General features: G+C 38.0%; 1 protein-coding gene across 2 annotated transcripts in view; it reads left to right on the top strand.

Annotated features, from left to right (window-relative positions):
- The window catches only part of pard3ba (par-3 family cell polarity regulator beta a), a 256,267-nt gene that overhangs the window by 63,758 nt on the left and 175,363 nt on the right, over positions 1–17,146 (top strand). For both annotated transcript variants that reach the window (XM_049469675.1, XM_049469674.1), the window contains exon 4: positions 12,552–12,655. In XM_049469675.1, the coding sequence (XP_049325632.1) occupies positions 12,552–12,655 (104 nt within the window). The remainder of the gene's footprint in view (positions 1–12,551; positions 12,656–17,146) is intronic.

The raw sequence follows: 17,146 nt of genomic DNA, 5'->3' as shown, positions 1-17,146 counted from the left end.
ACACTCGCAATGCATTCTGGGACACATTTTGCTCGCTTAGTAAGCAGCGATATTTACTATAAATCATGATTATGGGATTATGGGAGTTCATAGTGCCCTCAAAATTGCAATCGAATTCCACTTTACGATTCGTTCACTCAGAGAAAAATGGCCGACGTACTCAGTAGTGCCCTAAATAGTAAATAGGGAGCCATTTTGTGCCCTTAGTGTCTGATAGTGTGTGATATATCTGCGTGGTTTAGTTATAAACTTTTAGTTTATTTTTAAAGTAATGATTTTGGAGTAGATTTTGGAAGAGCTTTCTTCGTTGCCCTAAAAAAAAAAAGGCACTCAGAGGCTACTTTTGGGTAGTTGCACCCCTTGGTGAGAGATCATTGATGACAGGACAAGACATGACATTTTTACCAGCTGACAGACTTTGAGAAGCGAGGCATTATTGGACTCATTTAAAATTTTTGGAATCCAGTAAAGTGCCATTGTTTCTGAAAGAAATCCAACAGTATTTACAGTGTTTTCTTTAAAGTGTCAGTCTGTATTATTTTGTTTCTAAACTGAAAACAGAAGTGTTTCTGAGTGGAGAAGGGACAAAATATTGTGTTTAATGTTAACAGTGTGCTGGAACGACCATCCCTGCTAAGACTGATATATTCATTCTAAAAACTGGGTTGTTGGGTCGTTTTTTGCGGGAGTTCTTCTGGTCACGTCATGCGTCTTTACGTACTTACGTCACACGTACAGCCTCTAAAAAAGAATCCAGCTCAGTTTTACTGAATGCGAGCGGCTGGTGGAGCAATGGAGACTTCAGAAGGGGAAACTCAGAGCTCAGTAGCTCATTTACTCATAGTAAAAACAAGGAAACAACGAGTAATGTTTCTGAACGAGCACTCTCTCTCTCTCTCTCTCTCTCTCTCTCTCTCTCTCTCTCTCTCTCTCTCTCTCTCTCTCTCTCTCTGAATGAAAATAACCTGGAATCGAATTCATCCACTCGGATAGCAGACCGTATCACACCCTCCCAGTTTAAAACGATTCTTAAAATGATTAAAGAGCAGTAAAGCCACTCAGCTGAAGTACAGTGTTATAAGGATGAGTGTTCAGTGTTTTCGGTTTTGCCAGCACTAAGCAGCATTAGCATTAGCCACTAACCACAGTGCTAGCTCTTTAACCATTCAGAAATTAGAATATCGGACTGTAGTCTGCATGTTTGCCATGTACATGGTATGAACCACTAGCTGATAGCGCCCTGGGTTACTAGAACACTCAGGGTTCCTTAGTTTAGCGCTTTCGAATAGCATTAAGTCCTGCTAGCGCTGCGGTTAGCTGCTAATGCTAATTCTAATGCTGCTGCACCCAGCCTTAGTGCTGGAGAAACTTTACTAAATAAAAAATTATAAAAGAAAGTGTCTGCACATTAGTTCATGATCTAAAGCTGAAGTATAGTTGGATTCTGCAGCAGGGCAATGACCTTACATTCAGAAACTACATGTAGGTTTTAAAATGGTCAAATTAAAGCCCTGGTATGACCAGAAATGAGCAGTTCATGCTGGAAAACTAAAATGTGGACTAAAATTCCTTATTTGATAGAGGAAGAACAGGTTAACGAAATTATTGAAAGCCCAGTATTGCCATGACATATATCTAAAAACAATGGTCTGACCCATATGGCGGTTTAATTGAATCAGTAAATCCTAGACCGTCATTAGAGGACTGTGGGCAGGACAGCATGTCGCAGGGTCTCAGTATGTTTGTTTATGGGTGTCATCCTTCTTACCCTGTGTTTATTTGACACCTAGGAAGTGTCCCCTTGTTGTTCTCCTGCTAGACACCAATGTTCTGCCAGACCTGTGTGTGTTTCCACAGTCTGTCCCTCTGGCCCAGCAGTATGATTACAGCTGCATTGATCCCTGACCTATACACACACTCCAACACACACACACAGTCTAACACACACACACTGAAACACACGGTCATGAGAGCTGGACCTCCACGCGGCAGTCTGTACACCAGATAGTGATTGAGGTATCGATTACCAATATGACAAAATTACTAGTTAGCAGACCTCCTAGCCCCCTTTTCTGTCTCTTTTTTCATTCTCCTTCTCTTGCAGTCTCTTGTAGGAGCTAGGAAAAGAGGGTTCTCAAGGATAGCGATTTAAAAAATGAAACATTTTAACTGAAATCATACAAAATGAAAACATAGTGAACCCTCCTGTATGTTTTTAGCAAACTCTTGACATCTTGGAATCAGGTAAAGTGCCACCACTGCTAAAAGAAATGCTAATATTAGAGAAAACTCTGCAGTATCACCTAAAATGATTGAATCATATTAAATCCTATATAAAGTAAATGTGTTTTTTTTGTTTGTTTGTTTTTGTTTTTCAGTGGAGCATTTTTGGTTTCTAAATATCCATTGTGTCCCTGGTTAAGGTTTTTCTTTTTTTTACTGAGGGCAATGTTTTTTTGTTTGGAACTCTTAACAACTTTTTGGATGCTTAAATGGTTCTTTGCCTGTTTAACTTATTTCTAATCGAGGAATACCTACTGTAGACAGACTCTTATCAAAAGATTACTTTGCAAATAAACAGAGTTTACTATATTTTACATTTCTATAAATTTTTAAAGTGAGGGAAAAACAAGTGAAAGAACAAAAAAACGTTGAGTTTATGTTGTGCTCAGTGTTAGACTATTAGTCTAAACTTAATAATAAATATTGGTATATACTATACATATTTTTATATAAGAGATGCAACGAATATTTGGCAACCTAAAATATTAGGCACCCAAACATATTCAACATAAAAAAATAAAAAAAAATAGTTTCTATGTCTTTTATTTGTAAGTTTGGAAAATGTAAGGCACTATAAGGTACACCAGATTATAAGGGGGTGCCTTAGTAAACAAAACTGTAATTCTAAAAAAAAAAAAAAAAAAAAAATCTTTTAAAGTCAAACGAGCACTGGTTCTTAATCTACACAGATTTCTCTTCTGAAAACTGTTAATTTGGGTGAGTAAAGCACCTCTTATTATTTACAGTAAGCTTAGATTTCCAATATTTTGCCCAAGGGTGAGCGCTAGCCACGGTTAGCAGCATTAGCCAGCCCTGGTTAGCAATGGTTAGTAATTCTAGCAAGCACAGTTTACCCATTAACACTTTAAAACACTTTACATTAACCAGCCCCAGTAAGGAATTTACTTATACTTATACTGTGGATTTGCTAAAGTATTCCTTGCTGGTTAGTGTGGTGTTTCAGGTGTTTTTCTAAGGCAAGTATTCTAGGTGACTGTTATAACAGTATAACAGAATGCTATAGTGTCTCAGATAAAGTCAAATGTTAATTCTGGCAATAAAAAAAAAAATCTGCATTTCACCATTTAAATATCGTACCAGCATCAAACATGGTGCAGGTCGTATGATGATCTGAGGCTTAGTAATTCGTGATGGAATCATTAATTTCTTCTATTTTTTTAATCCCGAAAGAGAGTGTCCTCCCATTAGTTTCAGACCTAAAGCTCTAGTGTAGTTTGGATGTGCATTTGGGCAATGACCCAAAATGGTGAAATCAAAGTCCTGGTGAGACCATCAATGTGCAGTATGTGCTTTTGATTTACTGGAGTTCTTTGATTGCATTTTTTAAATATATATAAACTAAATATTTGTCTTCAGCTAAATATAATTATTTAAATGCTACATTGCATTTACTCGTTGTCTCTTTATCACATTTCAAAAAGATTTACAACATGTAAATATAACATACATAACATACATAACATATATAACATATATAACATATGTTGCTGGTAACTGGTAGAATAACTGGTGGAACCAAGTGCTGATATGCAGGTTGCCCTCAGGTTTTGACGCTCCGCAGGCCTGAATAATAAAACAACACGACCGCAAACGACGTGCCATGTGAAGAATCTGCTCCCCTGACCCCAGTTCACATGATAAAGCTCAGCATGGGTCAAAGGTCAAGTGGATGCCTTCTTGCCACCTTCCACGCTGGTTCTCCATGGTGTGCGTTGGAGTGCGCACTTAATCTCTGGAGCTGTTTGGAGAGCCGTGCTTGGATTTCCCAGCTATTCCTAACATTTCAAATACCAAATAACCACTCCTGCCGTTCTGAGGATTTTAGGAGTGGTGTTTCTCGTGGTTTTACTGAAATTAGCTTCACAAAAATTCAGAGTGATTGTTTTTAAAGCCTCCCAGGTTAAGCAGATCTGCTTCAAGCCTTTAACCCTCATTTCAGCTGTGTTTTCTTTGGCATATTAGATAGCTTTAATTTGTTCTGCCAGAATTCTGCAAAATGTGGGTCTGTGATTTTTTTTAATACTAAAAAGTTCTCAAGGTTCCTTGAAACCAGTAACCACTGGAGAAAGTGCTGTGAAACATGAAGAAATTAGATGACTTTAATGTGTTCTGCCCACACAGAGGCTTTTATACTCTAAATAATATTAAAGAAACCTGTGATTGTTAAGGTTTTAACATGTTTTAAAGTTAACCAACAGTGAACCCAACATGTAGATTAAACATTTTAAAAGTAGCCCAGTATTACGCCCTTAACATACTGGTATGATGTGGTCACACCCAATAGGATAAAACCTTAGATTAACCAAAACCAACCAAAATGAAACAATGTTTAAAAACATTCAAATTGCACATTTTCATTCGTTTTGTCGCTTTTTTCACCATTGCACAAATATATATATTTCTTGCTTTTCAAACCAACATTGAAGATGTTTTGAAGAACATTCCTGCACACATGCACTACCTACAAAGGATAAAATTAAAAAGAAAAATTGTAATTTGACCAAGTCACCAGAAGCATCCATTGTTGAGTACGAATTACCGTTTTTTTTGCACTATAAGACGCACTTAAAATCCTTTAATTTTCCCCAAAACTGACAGTGCCCCTTATAATTCAGTGTGCCTTATGTATGAATTCTACCAGTCAGGTTATAAGGATCAGTAAAGCCGCTCTGCTGAAGTGCAGCGTTATACAGGAGTTTCAGTGAAGTTTCTCCAGCAGTATTAGCATTAGCTGCTAATCGCAGCGCTAGCTCTTTCGCCGTTCAGAGGTGAATATATCGGATTGTAACCTGCGCATTTATCATATTAAAACAAGCTATGTGGGATAAACCGCTAGCTGATAGCACCCTGGCTTACTGGAACACTAAAGGTTCCTCAGTGTAGCGCCATGGGGCAACGTTTACTAGCACTGAGCGCTGTTAACCACTGCTAAGCGCTGCTCACCGAGGCTAGCTCTGCTGCTGTGTGCGCTGTTGAAAATATTGGGAATCTAAGCTAACTGTAAATAAACCAAAGCCCTTTACACACCTAAGTAAAAAAGACATTTCAGGACCGAAACCTGTGTAGATTAACATCCAGTGCTCAATATTTAAGAAAAATATTTTTTAAAGAATTACAGTTTTGTTTACATAGTACCCCCTCCTTTCAGTTAAATGAAAGGAAACAGTAGATTTTTAGTTAGTTAGTTGTTATGTAAGAACTAAAAACTCATATTGTTGTAATTAATAACTTCTCATGTATCTAATACATTTATAGCTCTGGAAAGAAAAAGTGACCACTTAATGATGATGTTTTTCCTAGATTTTAATAACCTTTGAACAAATTTTTACCTTTATACCTTTGGAATATTATCAAGAGAAAGATATATGACCACAAGCCGTCAAACCAAGCTGAACTGCTTATATTTTGCACCAGGAGTGATGGCATGCAGTTATCCAAAAGCAGTGTGTAAGGCTGGTGGAGGAGAACATGTCAAGATGCATGAAAACTGTGATTAAAAACCAGGGTTATTCCACCAAATATTGATTTCTGTACTCTTAAAACTTTATGAATATGAACTTGTTTTCTTTGCATTATTCTGCAATTAAATGCTAAATATTTTTATTAGGAATTAGGAAGAAATGCTGTCTGTTGTTTATAGAATAAAACGACAATGTTCATTTTACTCAAACATAAACCTATAAAAAGCAAAATCAGAAACTGAAGTGCTCTCTTTATTTTTTCCAGAGATGTATGCATCAAGATTATAGTTTTTACGATGTTGCCCAGCCTTAATATAATGCTAGTGTTTCTAAGAAATGGTACCAAGCTCCAGAGCTCCAGGGTCCAGGTGACAGCCTGGACATTACACAGATTTATCAGCAAGTCCTTCACCGGCAGTGTGTAAACACTCTCAGTGTTTGACATGTTCCTCCAAATATGTGAGAATCTCAGATTAAGGGCCACTAAACACCACATACATCTGTCTGAAAGGAAAACAGTGCTGATCCCAGGTCAGCAGTCCTGTCGGAGGAGCCTGATGGTTTTCTCCGCCGCTCCGAACATCTCGATTTGTTACCCGGACTCACGGGTTTAGCGGTGAACTTGATTATAGGGCTGTAGATGCCATTGATTACAGCTCTGAAGCTGTGACCTCCCCGTGGACCACATGATTACGGGCTGCTGGCACATTTTTCCAGGCTTTGTCACCGGATTCAATGTTATTCCCTGGTAGGCTGAATTTTGAAGTAATGGCAGAACTGCAGGTCATTGAGTGAGGAGCAGTTCGGCCAGCTATTATCTTTTCTCTGCCGACTCAAACCATCCATTGTTACCCAGGGAACTGGCAGGGCCTGATACATCGACGGAATTAGAAATGACATTCGGAGACAAAGGGCGCCAGGTTGACATTCAGACGTTTATAGTGAATTAACGTACAGTGTGGCTGGGGATATGATTAAAAAATATATTTGCAAAAAGCTCATATCTCAATATGGTAAAAAAAAATGGTAAAAACTGTATTATTGTTTACAGTAGGGGTGGGCAATATTATATCGTATACAATATATTGTGACACACAAATATCATGATATAAAAAATCCATATCGTGATAATATGGCTGTTCTGTCTTAAAAGTAGTCTATTATTTACTGTGAAGCTTTAGGTGTATTTATTGTATAATTGTTTTAGTTTGCAGTTTATATGCATGCACTAAATATTCTGCAATATTATTTGCTGCATTATATTATTTTATGCTATATTATTTATTTTGCCACATTATGATTATGCTGTTATACTCTTATACAATATTCCTGAAATTAATTAATTATTTTAGTTTTCCTATATCGCCAAGTATATCGTTATCGCAAAAATACCCTGAAATATCGTGATATTATTTTAGAGCCATATCGCCCACCCCTAGTTTACAACCCCAAATCAGAAACAAGTTGGGAAAAAAATGCATTTCAAGTGCAAGTAAAAAATAAGTATTTTACAGACTATACGGTGCACCAAATGATAAGGTGCACTATTAATGAACATCCTTTTTCTGGTCTATTTTCATACATAAGGTGCACCAGATTATAAGGAGCATAATGCGACACTAGTAAGAAAGCCTGTATTAAAGTTAGGAAGGTTCTCGGCATGTTTCCTTTCTAATAAATTTCCAATATTTTGTTTGAGTGAGTTTTCAGTGAATTTTTTATAGCACTAAAGGCTGTGTGCAGCAGCATTAGCATTGGCCGCTAATCACAGCTCTAGCGGGGCATAAATGCTGCCCGGCAGCGCTGGACAGAGGAACCCTGAGTGTTCCGGTAACCCAGGGTGCTATCACCTAGCGTTTTTTCCCACCTATCTTATTTTTTAACACCGCAAACATGCAGACTATAGTCCAATAAACTCACCTCTGAACGGCGAAAGAGCTAGCGCTGCGGTTAGCGGCTAATACTAATGCTGCTGCACCCAGCCTTACCTGAAAACTCACCCTTAAGTGCACATTATAGTCCAAAAAATACAGAAAATGCGCGGGGTGTGTGTTCAGCCTGAGTTCTAGTTTTAGCCTGTTAGCTTGTTAGCTCGCTAGCCTCTTGTTATTGTGGTGTGGTTGTGATTGACAGCAACCACTGTAAGTTCCAGCAACAATTTTTTAAGGGAAATGACAAAGTAATACATAATGACTTAGATGCATAACATTAATCTAATTACTGGATTGGAAATAGTAACACGTTAGATTACTTGTTTCTGAAAAAAAAGGTCAGATTAGAGTACTGACATTACTGATTGTATCACCAGTTCTTGCTAATATACATGCATAGATTTTTCTTTTTTTCATTTGACCTAATTGCTAGCTTTTATAGCAGGGATCGCCAATTAAGTTTGGCTGCAGGCCATATATTTTCCAAGCCATTACGTGGCCACAAAAAAAATAAAAGTCTGTTTTGTAAAATTAAGTGTAATGGAATAGAGTGCTACAGTCTAGTAGCTCTCTAGCCCAGAGGGTTGTTGAACCCAATTGCAGAACAGTTGATCTCAAAGCAGGTAAACCCAAGAATAAAGGAAAAACTAAATAAATAAACATGCATCGCTCCTCACATAGGATCATACCCATCTTGTCAGGGTTGCGGTCCATTACACTACCGCTGCTCCAGGTAGTGAATTGGGACACGGCCGGGAAAAAAACCCTTGTAAGGTGACAGGAAAAAACGAGAATGGGCAGAAACTAAAGTAATGCCAGAGAAGCATTTTATTTATTTTTTTTCATTATCGTTTATTATTGTTCAAACCTATAGCCGACCCATAGTGAAACATAAGAAACAGCTCAGAAGGGATTATAGTATTTAAAAAATTACTACAACTACATGTACTTTTTTGGGTCTAATCATCAAGGTGTACCTATATATAGGGGTAAACTCTCAGAAATTGATGAATGAAGGTTTCAAATGGCAGGAACCAATCACTTCTGCTTTCACTCATCAGCCTAAACGATTGGCATAAAAAATGGACTCAGTCTTGAGCCGATCGCTACTGTCCACTTATCTTATTGAAAGGCCTGAGGAATTGATTGGGTGGGAGACGGTCAATTTCAGAAATGATTGAGAGTTGACCGGGAAGTGATTGAACAGTAAGTGCTGTAGAAGTTTACTGTAGAGAGTGTGTGGTTTTTTGTGTTTGTGAGTGTGTGCCTTTTTTACTCAGCACTTTTGCTTTTTACCTTGACTTTCTTGCCTTGAAGGGGATTGCTGTTTTTAGTGTGCACTGTTGAATTACTCAGCATCGTTTTCTCAGACTTGCTGTGAGGAAAACCTCCACTTGTCATGCTTAGTCAGCACATCATCGAAAAGCTTCTAAATCTCTAAACATGCTTTAGCTTTAGCTCTGCTAGCCTGAAGGAAACAACATAAGAGCTTTATAGATAAGCTTTGCGAACAATCTGAAAGAGTAATGACTCTGTGGCCTTGCCATTGAGCCAGATTCCCTTTCCACTTCCTTGTATTTACCCTTCAGTCGTTTTAACAGAAGGTCATTGATACAATTCATAAGAAAAATCAGCAAAAACTCTGTTGAAAGATCCCGCTCCACTGATCTGTTGCTGCCAGAGACATAAATAAGGACATATTATGCAAAACTAACATTTTTACGTGCTCTTGTATTTCCACTTGGGTCTCAACTGCCCCTGTAAACATTCCAAGCTCAAAAAATTCATCCATCCATTTTCTATAAATCAGTTAAAAGAGTTAGTAAAAGAGGTGTTAGGAATCATATTCTTCTATGAGCCATTTGGGTGGCTTCCTTATTGTAATGTCACATTAAGAAAACCTGCATAGAAACATTCAGGCTCCACCCCTCCCCGTCAACTCCCACCGGAGCCTAAAAATGCTAGATAAGATGAAGAAACACTATTTTATTCATTTTGGTTGAGAATTTCAGACAGTACACAGCAGAATTTGCCAGCAGACTTCATCTGAGTGAGGGATCTGTACCTATTGTCCGTGACAGGTCAGCCTATGAACTTTCAAATAAGTTCACATAAGTGTTGTGCTTCTATATTGCTGTTAAACATGAACTAGCTTATCCGTGTTTTGCCATTTTGCAAAAACTAACACTAACATGTGGTAAACTCTCAGCATGTACATGCTGTGGCCAGCAACAGCTTATTTGCATAAAAGTGATGGTGCATGTGCTTTGCCAGGATAGAAATGGATGTCTGACGGTTGACTGTTAGGGTCAGGGTTCTAATCAGTCAGTGGCGCACCTGGGTTTTCCATTGCCAAGAGAGTAATACGCACGTCAACATATGCCTCAACACACCTCACTTCCAGACCAACATTCCTTTTAGCGTACTTATAGTCACAAGCACTGTTGTTGCTGTTTAAACAATGCAGGAGCAAGCGGTGAAAATAGACTGTTGGCGTGGTGTAAGATAGTAATGAGCTTCGAGACACGCCTTGTACAGGGTGTAAGATTGGGCCTCTAAGTGTTTTATAGAGGACACAACAACGGACAACAAAAATAATCCACTGAAGCTTGTTATTTTAATCAGAAATGCGAAGTATATGGAGCTTGAGTAGATTTTTGATGTATCTGTACTAGGGGTGGGAATCTTTTACTATCTCACGATTCGATTCGATTCCGATTTTGGGGGCCACGATTCGATTCAAAATCGATTTTTGATTCAAAACGATTTGATTTATAAAAATTTATTGAAAACTTATTGAAAAAAAAGCCTCCAAAATATACACTGGTCCTGGAGAAGGTAATGTGTTACAAAAACAATAAAATGTGCAGGAATGTGGGTCTTCAGTGACAGAGGAATCACTGGGATATCACAATGACGTTAATGAACAATAAATAAATAATAAATAACACTGCTTTATTATAAGGCTACTAGCGGTGGTGTGTAGGTGACGCTGCTGGGCTGATGTGATGATAGCAGTGGAGCGCTAAAGTTCAGGAGCAGCTGCTGATTAACTAGTTAATTTAAGGTGGTTGTATTTCTTCAGAAAGGGGGCAGGAGGTGGAGAAATTAATTCATATTGTCCATTCCTTAATTCCTCTGTGATGGGGAGCTGAAATTAGCTCTGATTAGCTTATTGTTATTTTTCCGTTCCGCCTTAAATGCTGCAGCCCGCTGCCACCTGTAGCGTTATTTAAGGTGGAACTGGAAAGTTAGCTAGTTAGCTAGCTAACAGAAACTGAAACTAACTACTAGCGATCTTTTTTATGCTTGTTATGAAGCATTCTGCCATAAAACATTAAAACTACACGTTAATCTAATGTAATATAGTGCTTGTTCTGCCATCTTACCGGTGATTCTCATACACCTACGCTCTGTGTGGGTCTGACGGTAAGTTCAAACTGCAGCGGCCACGGTCGCTTTGGGCAGTGGGAGGCGGAGCGAAAAACGCTTCGTGCCGCTGCAGTGTGAACTTACCGTGAGGGGTAGGGCCAAGGGAAGAAATGGGATTGGACCTTAGAATCGATTTTGGGACATTTTAAATCGATTCTGAATCGTAGTAAATGAGAATCAAGATTCTTATGTGAATCGATTTTTTGGCACACCTCTAATCTGTACTTTTTTTGTACTTTTTCTCCCTTCATTTTACAGTATTTTTTTTAGTAATGCAGTTTTCAATCAACTTTTAATCGTCTTATCACTGCTATTGGTATCACTTTGACATTTTATCAGTTTCTGAATTATCACCAGGTTTTCAAAGCCAGTAAATAACCGGAAGCCAACACTGGTAAACAGATTTGAAGGAGAGGTTATTGCTGATGTCTACTTTATCATTTATTTAGTTTTTTTTTTCTTTACAAAAATTGGTAATATTTATATATGTGTGTGTGTGTGTGTGTATGTGAGAAAGAGAGAGAGTTTGGTAGCAAAAGTATGTTTTCCTCTTACTTTTTACTTACTTGTGTTGCTATCTTCCTCTGTCTGGCACCTCCGGGAACAGGATGGGTGTTTATGGATTTTTGCAAAATCTGTTTTGATCTTGTAGTAAGATATCTGTCCTATTTTTTTGGATTCTAATTCCCTGTGGTAAACTTATCTGGATATTAAATGTGTATGTGTATGTGTGTGTGTGTGTTTGTGTGTGTGTGTGTGTGTGTGTGTGTGTGTTATGGGCTTATGAGTTTGAGAGAAGTGGTTGGGTTGACTTGAAGACTGACTTGTTTAGCTGGGCAGATGAAAAATGATTGAATCATGGAATCAAGTTCTTTCAATTTTTGTAAACATTCCACAAAACTATCTTTCTTTAAAATTCCAACCTTCTGTACTTAGTCATGAATTTAGTTTTTAGATCATGTATAAGAAAAAAATGGAACCACTCAATTCTGAGGAAAATATTTGCAGTTCTGAAACAAACACACCTTCTTCAAATTAAAGTTACAAAGTACTCTTTAGTTTTTTTTAAGCTGCTACTGATGAAGCATTACTGAGTAGCATCACAGTGCTAACGCTCGGAGGAAAGTGCAGCAATTCAGTTCCGATACACCAGCTCACAGATGCCCCGTGCTGATCTACATCACCCTAGGAGTGATGTGGGGAAAGAGCGCCATCTACCCACCTAGAGAGAGCAAGGCCAATTGTTCTCTCTTTTAGGGCTCCAGCAGCTAACGGCAAGCTGCATGACTGGGATTTGAATCAGCGATTTCCTGATCATATTTGCAGTTCTTCAGACTGCTAATTCCATCATTTTTGCCAGAAGTTTACATTTATAGAAGCATTCTTTGCTCACTGTGTTTTTGTTTTCTGTTTCCACCCACAGACACGCCTCTACTGGTCAGAAGCAGCAGTGAATCGGTCCTGACTCCGCCTCTGGAGGCCGGCACTCGTGAGGCTGATAACCAGAGCAGCAGACCACAGACAACGGTCAGTATCCAAGAGCTGAAGTGTTCTGTTTTTTTTTTTATTTTTTTATCATAATCACACCATGCAAATCAGATGCTTAGAATCAATGTTCTGAATGTTCTTCAGATACATATATTTATTAGTGGTGTCAATCAATTAATACATTTTATTCGATTAATCACCACAATATTCTGTAACTAACTGTGATTAATCACACTTGTTCTTCCTAAGATGCAAGTTTTTATAGTGGATATTTAAATAGAAATAAAAGAATGAATGTAAGAAATGTAAAATGTAATTATATTTATATTAGTGGTGTCAATTAAAATATTAGTATATACTTGTATGTTTGAGGGGAGATAAAGCCAACTTGGTGCGCTGGAATAAAGAATGCATGAGAAATTGGATAGAGGAAACTTTTTTTTACTTTATTGTTAACATCTCAGCTTGGTTGGAAGGATTTTTACTGAGTATAAAAGAGCGTTTTCACACCTGTAGTTGGTTTCTATGATCCAGATCAGTGTTTTCTCCATCTGTTTGGTTTGGTTTCACACAGGCATAAACCTAAACGCACCAAAATGCACACCAATAAACCACACAAGCACAGTGTCTCCTCTGATTGGTCAGAGCTGTCTGGTGCAGGAGCAAGAAAGTAAATATAGGATTGGCCTACACAGAGTCCTGACCTTAACCTCATTTGAAAATCTTTGGGATGTGCTGGAGAAGACTAAATGCAGTGCACCAATATAAAGATATCTATAAAGAGATCTCTGGAAAAAATAAGAGACCACTTAAAAATGTTTTTTTTTTATTTTACCAAATTGAAATCCTCTGGAATATAATCAAGAGAAAGATGAACTGTTTGATTTTTTGCACCAGGAGTTAAGGCATAAAGTTATCCAAAAGCAGTGTGTAAGGCTGGTGGAGGAAAACATGCCAAGATGCACGAAAACTGTGATTAAAAACAGGGTTATGCCACCAAAAATAGATTTCTGATCTCTTGAAACTTTATGAATATGAACTTTTTTCTTTGCATTATTTAAGGTCTGAAAGCTCTGCACCTTTTTTTGGTATTTTAGCCAGTATAGAATGATTGTGTCTGTGCTATAGGTGGACAAACTCATATAAGTTTTTTCCATTCACTGTGGTCTGGCCATGTTCGGAACCCCCACCAGATGATATATTTTTTTTGTTTGTGTATTGCGTTTGATAATGCATTTGATCTTTCATGTGTGCGGCAGTTTCTGTGAGATTGTGTTTGCTGTAGCCAGTGATGTTTTCTTTTGCCCACCACACCTGCGGCCCCTCTGTAGCCCCCTGTGATTGTACTTTCTCTTTCACAGTCTCTCTCTCTTTTCTCTCTCTCTCTCTCTCTCTCTCTCTCTCTCTCTCAGGTTTAATGTATTTATTCGTTCCCTGTGGTCTGTTCTCATTTCTTTAGATTTGTTCTCTGTGTGCTGGTAGAGCGTTGCATCTGTGGCTTAAGACCCAAAAATACACTTTTCGCACTTTTCTAACTTCTCAGAGTACGATGATTTAAACATATGTAATCTGTACAATCCTGGTCTTGAACTGCACAGCAGTTTGAATGATTTTCCTTTTTTCCATTGAAAGGAATATTTTGACTAGGATTAAGCTTCATCACTTTTTGGTAAGACACCCCCAAGTGTCTGAGGCAATAGTTTTGAAGTACACTTACCAGAAAACAGGTAGGAACAAGTCAGTTGGAAAGTCTCATGTCTTGAAACTCAATTCCTAAATTAAGGGGGCAAGTTCCATGCTGACTAATTAAACAGCACAAGTCCAAAAAAAACTCAAAAAGCAAGAAGAAATTTAAAGCTGAATCTTAACAATTTGATAGATATTTCTATGAAATTATTACAATTGTTTAAACTCTTTGTAAAACTCTTTATTTGGTTAGAAGTAAAAGTCTTTGGTTAAAGCCCTGTCATTGGTCCAGGTTTTGTAGCATCTGGGCCCTCACAGATTCTGCCATATGTACAAGGCAGGGGTAGAGCCAACCCACTGGACAACTAGGTGGGACTGAACTGTTAGTGTTAAGTCAAAATAGGCAAGTCTAAACTCGAGTCCCATATCAATTCAGGCATTCTTAGATTGAGTACTTGGTCAGTTCAGACACGTTTTGAGTCACAAATCAATAAAAGCAAGACTCAAATAAAGTCACAAATTAATATGGACAAGTCTTAAGTTGAGTCCCATGTCAGTATAGGCAGGTGGAGTCCAGGTCAGTAAATGTACGTCTCAAGTCAAGTTGCAAGTCAGTACAGACAAGTTTCAAGGCTTTAAGTAAATTCTAGTCTAAAGTCTAGTCCTGAATCAGTACAGACAGGTCTCAAGTATAGTTCATAGTCAGCACAAGTCTAAATTTGAGCCCCTAAACTATACAAGTAGGTTTCATGTTGATTTCTGAATCAGTACAGGCAAGTGTCCAGTTAAGGCCTAAATTGTTAAAGACAAGTCTCAAGTCAACTACCTGATCAGTACAGGAATGTGTTAAGTTGACTTGCAAGTAAGGTAGGCAAGTCATGAGTCATTACAAAAACACCAACTCTAGTCCTACGTTATTACGGGAAAGTTTAGTCCCAAATCCCAAATCAGTACAGACAAATATCAAGCCTAGTTCCAAATGAGTACAGACAAATATCAAGCCTAGTTGCAAGTCAGTACAAGCAAATCTAAAGCTTAGTCCCAAATCAGTACAAACACATTTCAAGGCTAGTCTCAAATCAGTACAGACAAATCTCAAGCTTAATCACAAATCAGTACAAACAAATTTTAAGGATAGTCTCAAATCAGTACAGACAAATCTCAAGCTTAGTCCTAAATCAGTACAAACAAATTCCAAGGCTAGTCTCAAATCAGTACAGACAAATCTCAAGCCTAGTCCCAAATCAGTACAGACAAATGTCAAACCTAGTCCCAAATCAGTACAGATAAATCTTAAACCTAGTCCCAAATCAGTATAGATAAATCTTAAACCTAGTCCCAAATCAGTACAAACAAATCTCAAGCTTAGTCCTAAATCTGTACAGACAAATCTCAAGCTTAGTCCCAAATCAGTACAAACCAACCTCAAGCCTAGTCCTAAATCTGTACAGACAAATCTCAAGCTTAGTCTCAAATCCGTACAGACAAATCTCAAACCTAGTGCCAAATCAGTACAGACAAATCTCAAACCTAGTGCCAAATCCGTACAGACAAATCTCAAACCTAGTCCCAAATCAGTACAGACAAATGTCAAGGCTAGTCTCAAATCAGTACAGACAAATCTCAAGCCTAGTCCCAAATCAGTACAGACAAATCTCAAGCTTAGTCCCAAATCAGTACAGACAAATCTCAAGCTTAGTCCCAAATCAGTACAAACAAATGTCAAGGCTAGTCTCAAATCAGTACAGACAAATCCCAAGCCTAGTCCCAAATCAGTACAGACAAATCTCAAGCTTAGTCCCAAATCAGTACAAACAAATCTTTAGCCTTTTACAAAATCAGTACAGACAAATCTCAAGCCTAGTCCCAAATCAGTACAAACAAATGTCAAGGCTAGTCTCAAATCAGTACAGACAAATCTCAAGCTTAGTCCCAAATCAGTAAAAATTTCAAGGCGAGTACCAGATCAGTACAGACAAAACTGTCAGATCTCAGTTTTGTCCTAAAAAGTTCTAATTTTTAAGTCTACATTATTCAACACAGCAACTTCATATTCATATTTTGTCAAACTTTTATAACTAATGGGCCAACAGAAAATCTTCACAAATACTTAAAAAACACATAAATTTTACATTACAGGGATACACTGGTGCACCACAAATAAAATTGAATTGAATATAATGGCTAAAAACAATGCAGTTCAGCCAGCAAACAATGCCGTCAAACGCTTCAGGCATTTCTTTTTCTCTCTTTCTCTCCATCTCCCTCACGGAGACAACATGAAAGTGAAATTAGCCGTAATTAAGGTCAACGCACCCATAAACATTCACTACTTGCTTGATCTTTAATTAATGTTTAATTGATTTTCATGCTAGGCTGAGATTGGAGGGCGCTCAAATGAGCCGTCATAAAGGAAGCTCTTATTTCATTAAAGCTGCTCAGGTGAAAGCACTCTCCACCCACCATCTCTCTCTCTCTATCTCTCACTTTCTCTCTCTCACTTTCTCTCTCTCTCTCTCTCTCTCTCTCTCTCTCTCTCTCTCTCTCTCTATCTCTCTCTCTCTCTCTCTCTCTCTCTCTGACACAGACCCACGCCATGTTCGTAACCCTGTTCTGAAGGGATACTAAGATGGATGAGACTGGGATTAAAGGTCACTAAAACATACCTTGGTGATGCAGGTCTAAAACTCATAAACAGCAAACGTTCTCCCTTCCAGCCATTATAGCCACCCACCAGAATTTAGTTTTTAATGAAAATTTTGATAAAATTGTGAACAGTTATGAGACTTTCTGCCCCAGTGCTGCAGTATTATTATATTATAAAAGTAAATTTATTTATTGGTT

Source organism: Astyanax mexicanus, chromosome 21, assembly GCF_023375975.1.
Source record: "Astyanax mexicanus isolate ESR-SI-001 chromosome 21, AstMex3_surface, whole genome shotgun sequence".
NCBI lineage: Eukaryota > Metazoa > Chordata > Actinopteri > Characiformes > Acestrorhamphidae > Astyanax > Astyanax mexicanus.
The sequence above is the reverse complement of the archived record's forward strand: the minus strand, read 5'-3'. Positions and strand labels throughout refer to the sequence as shown.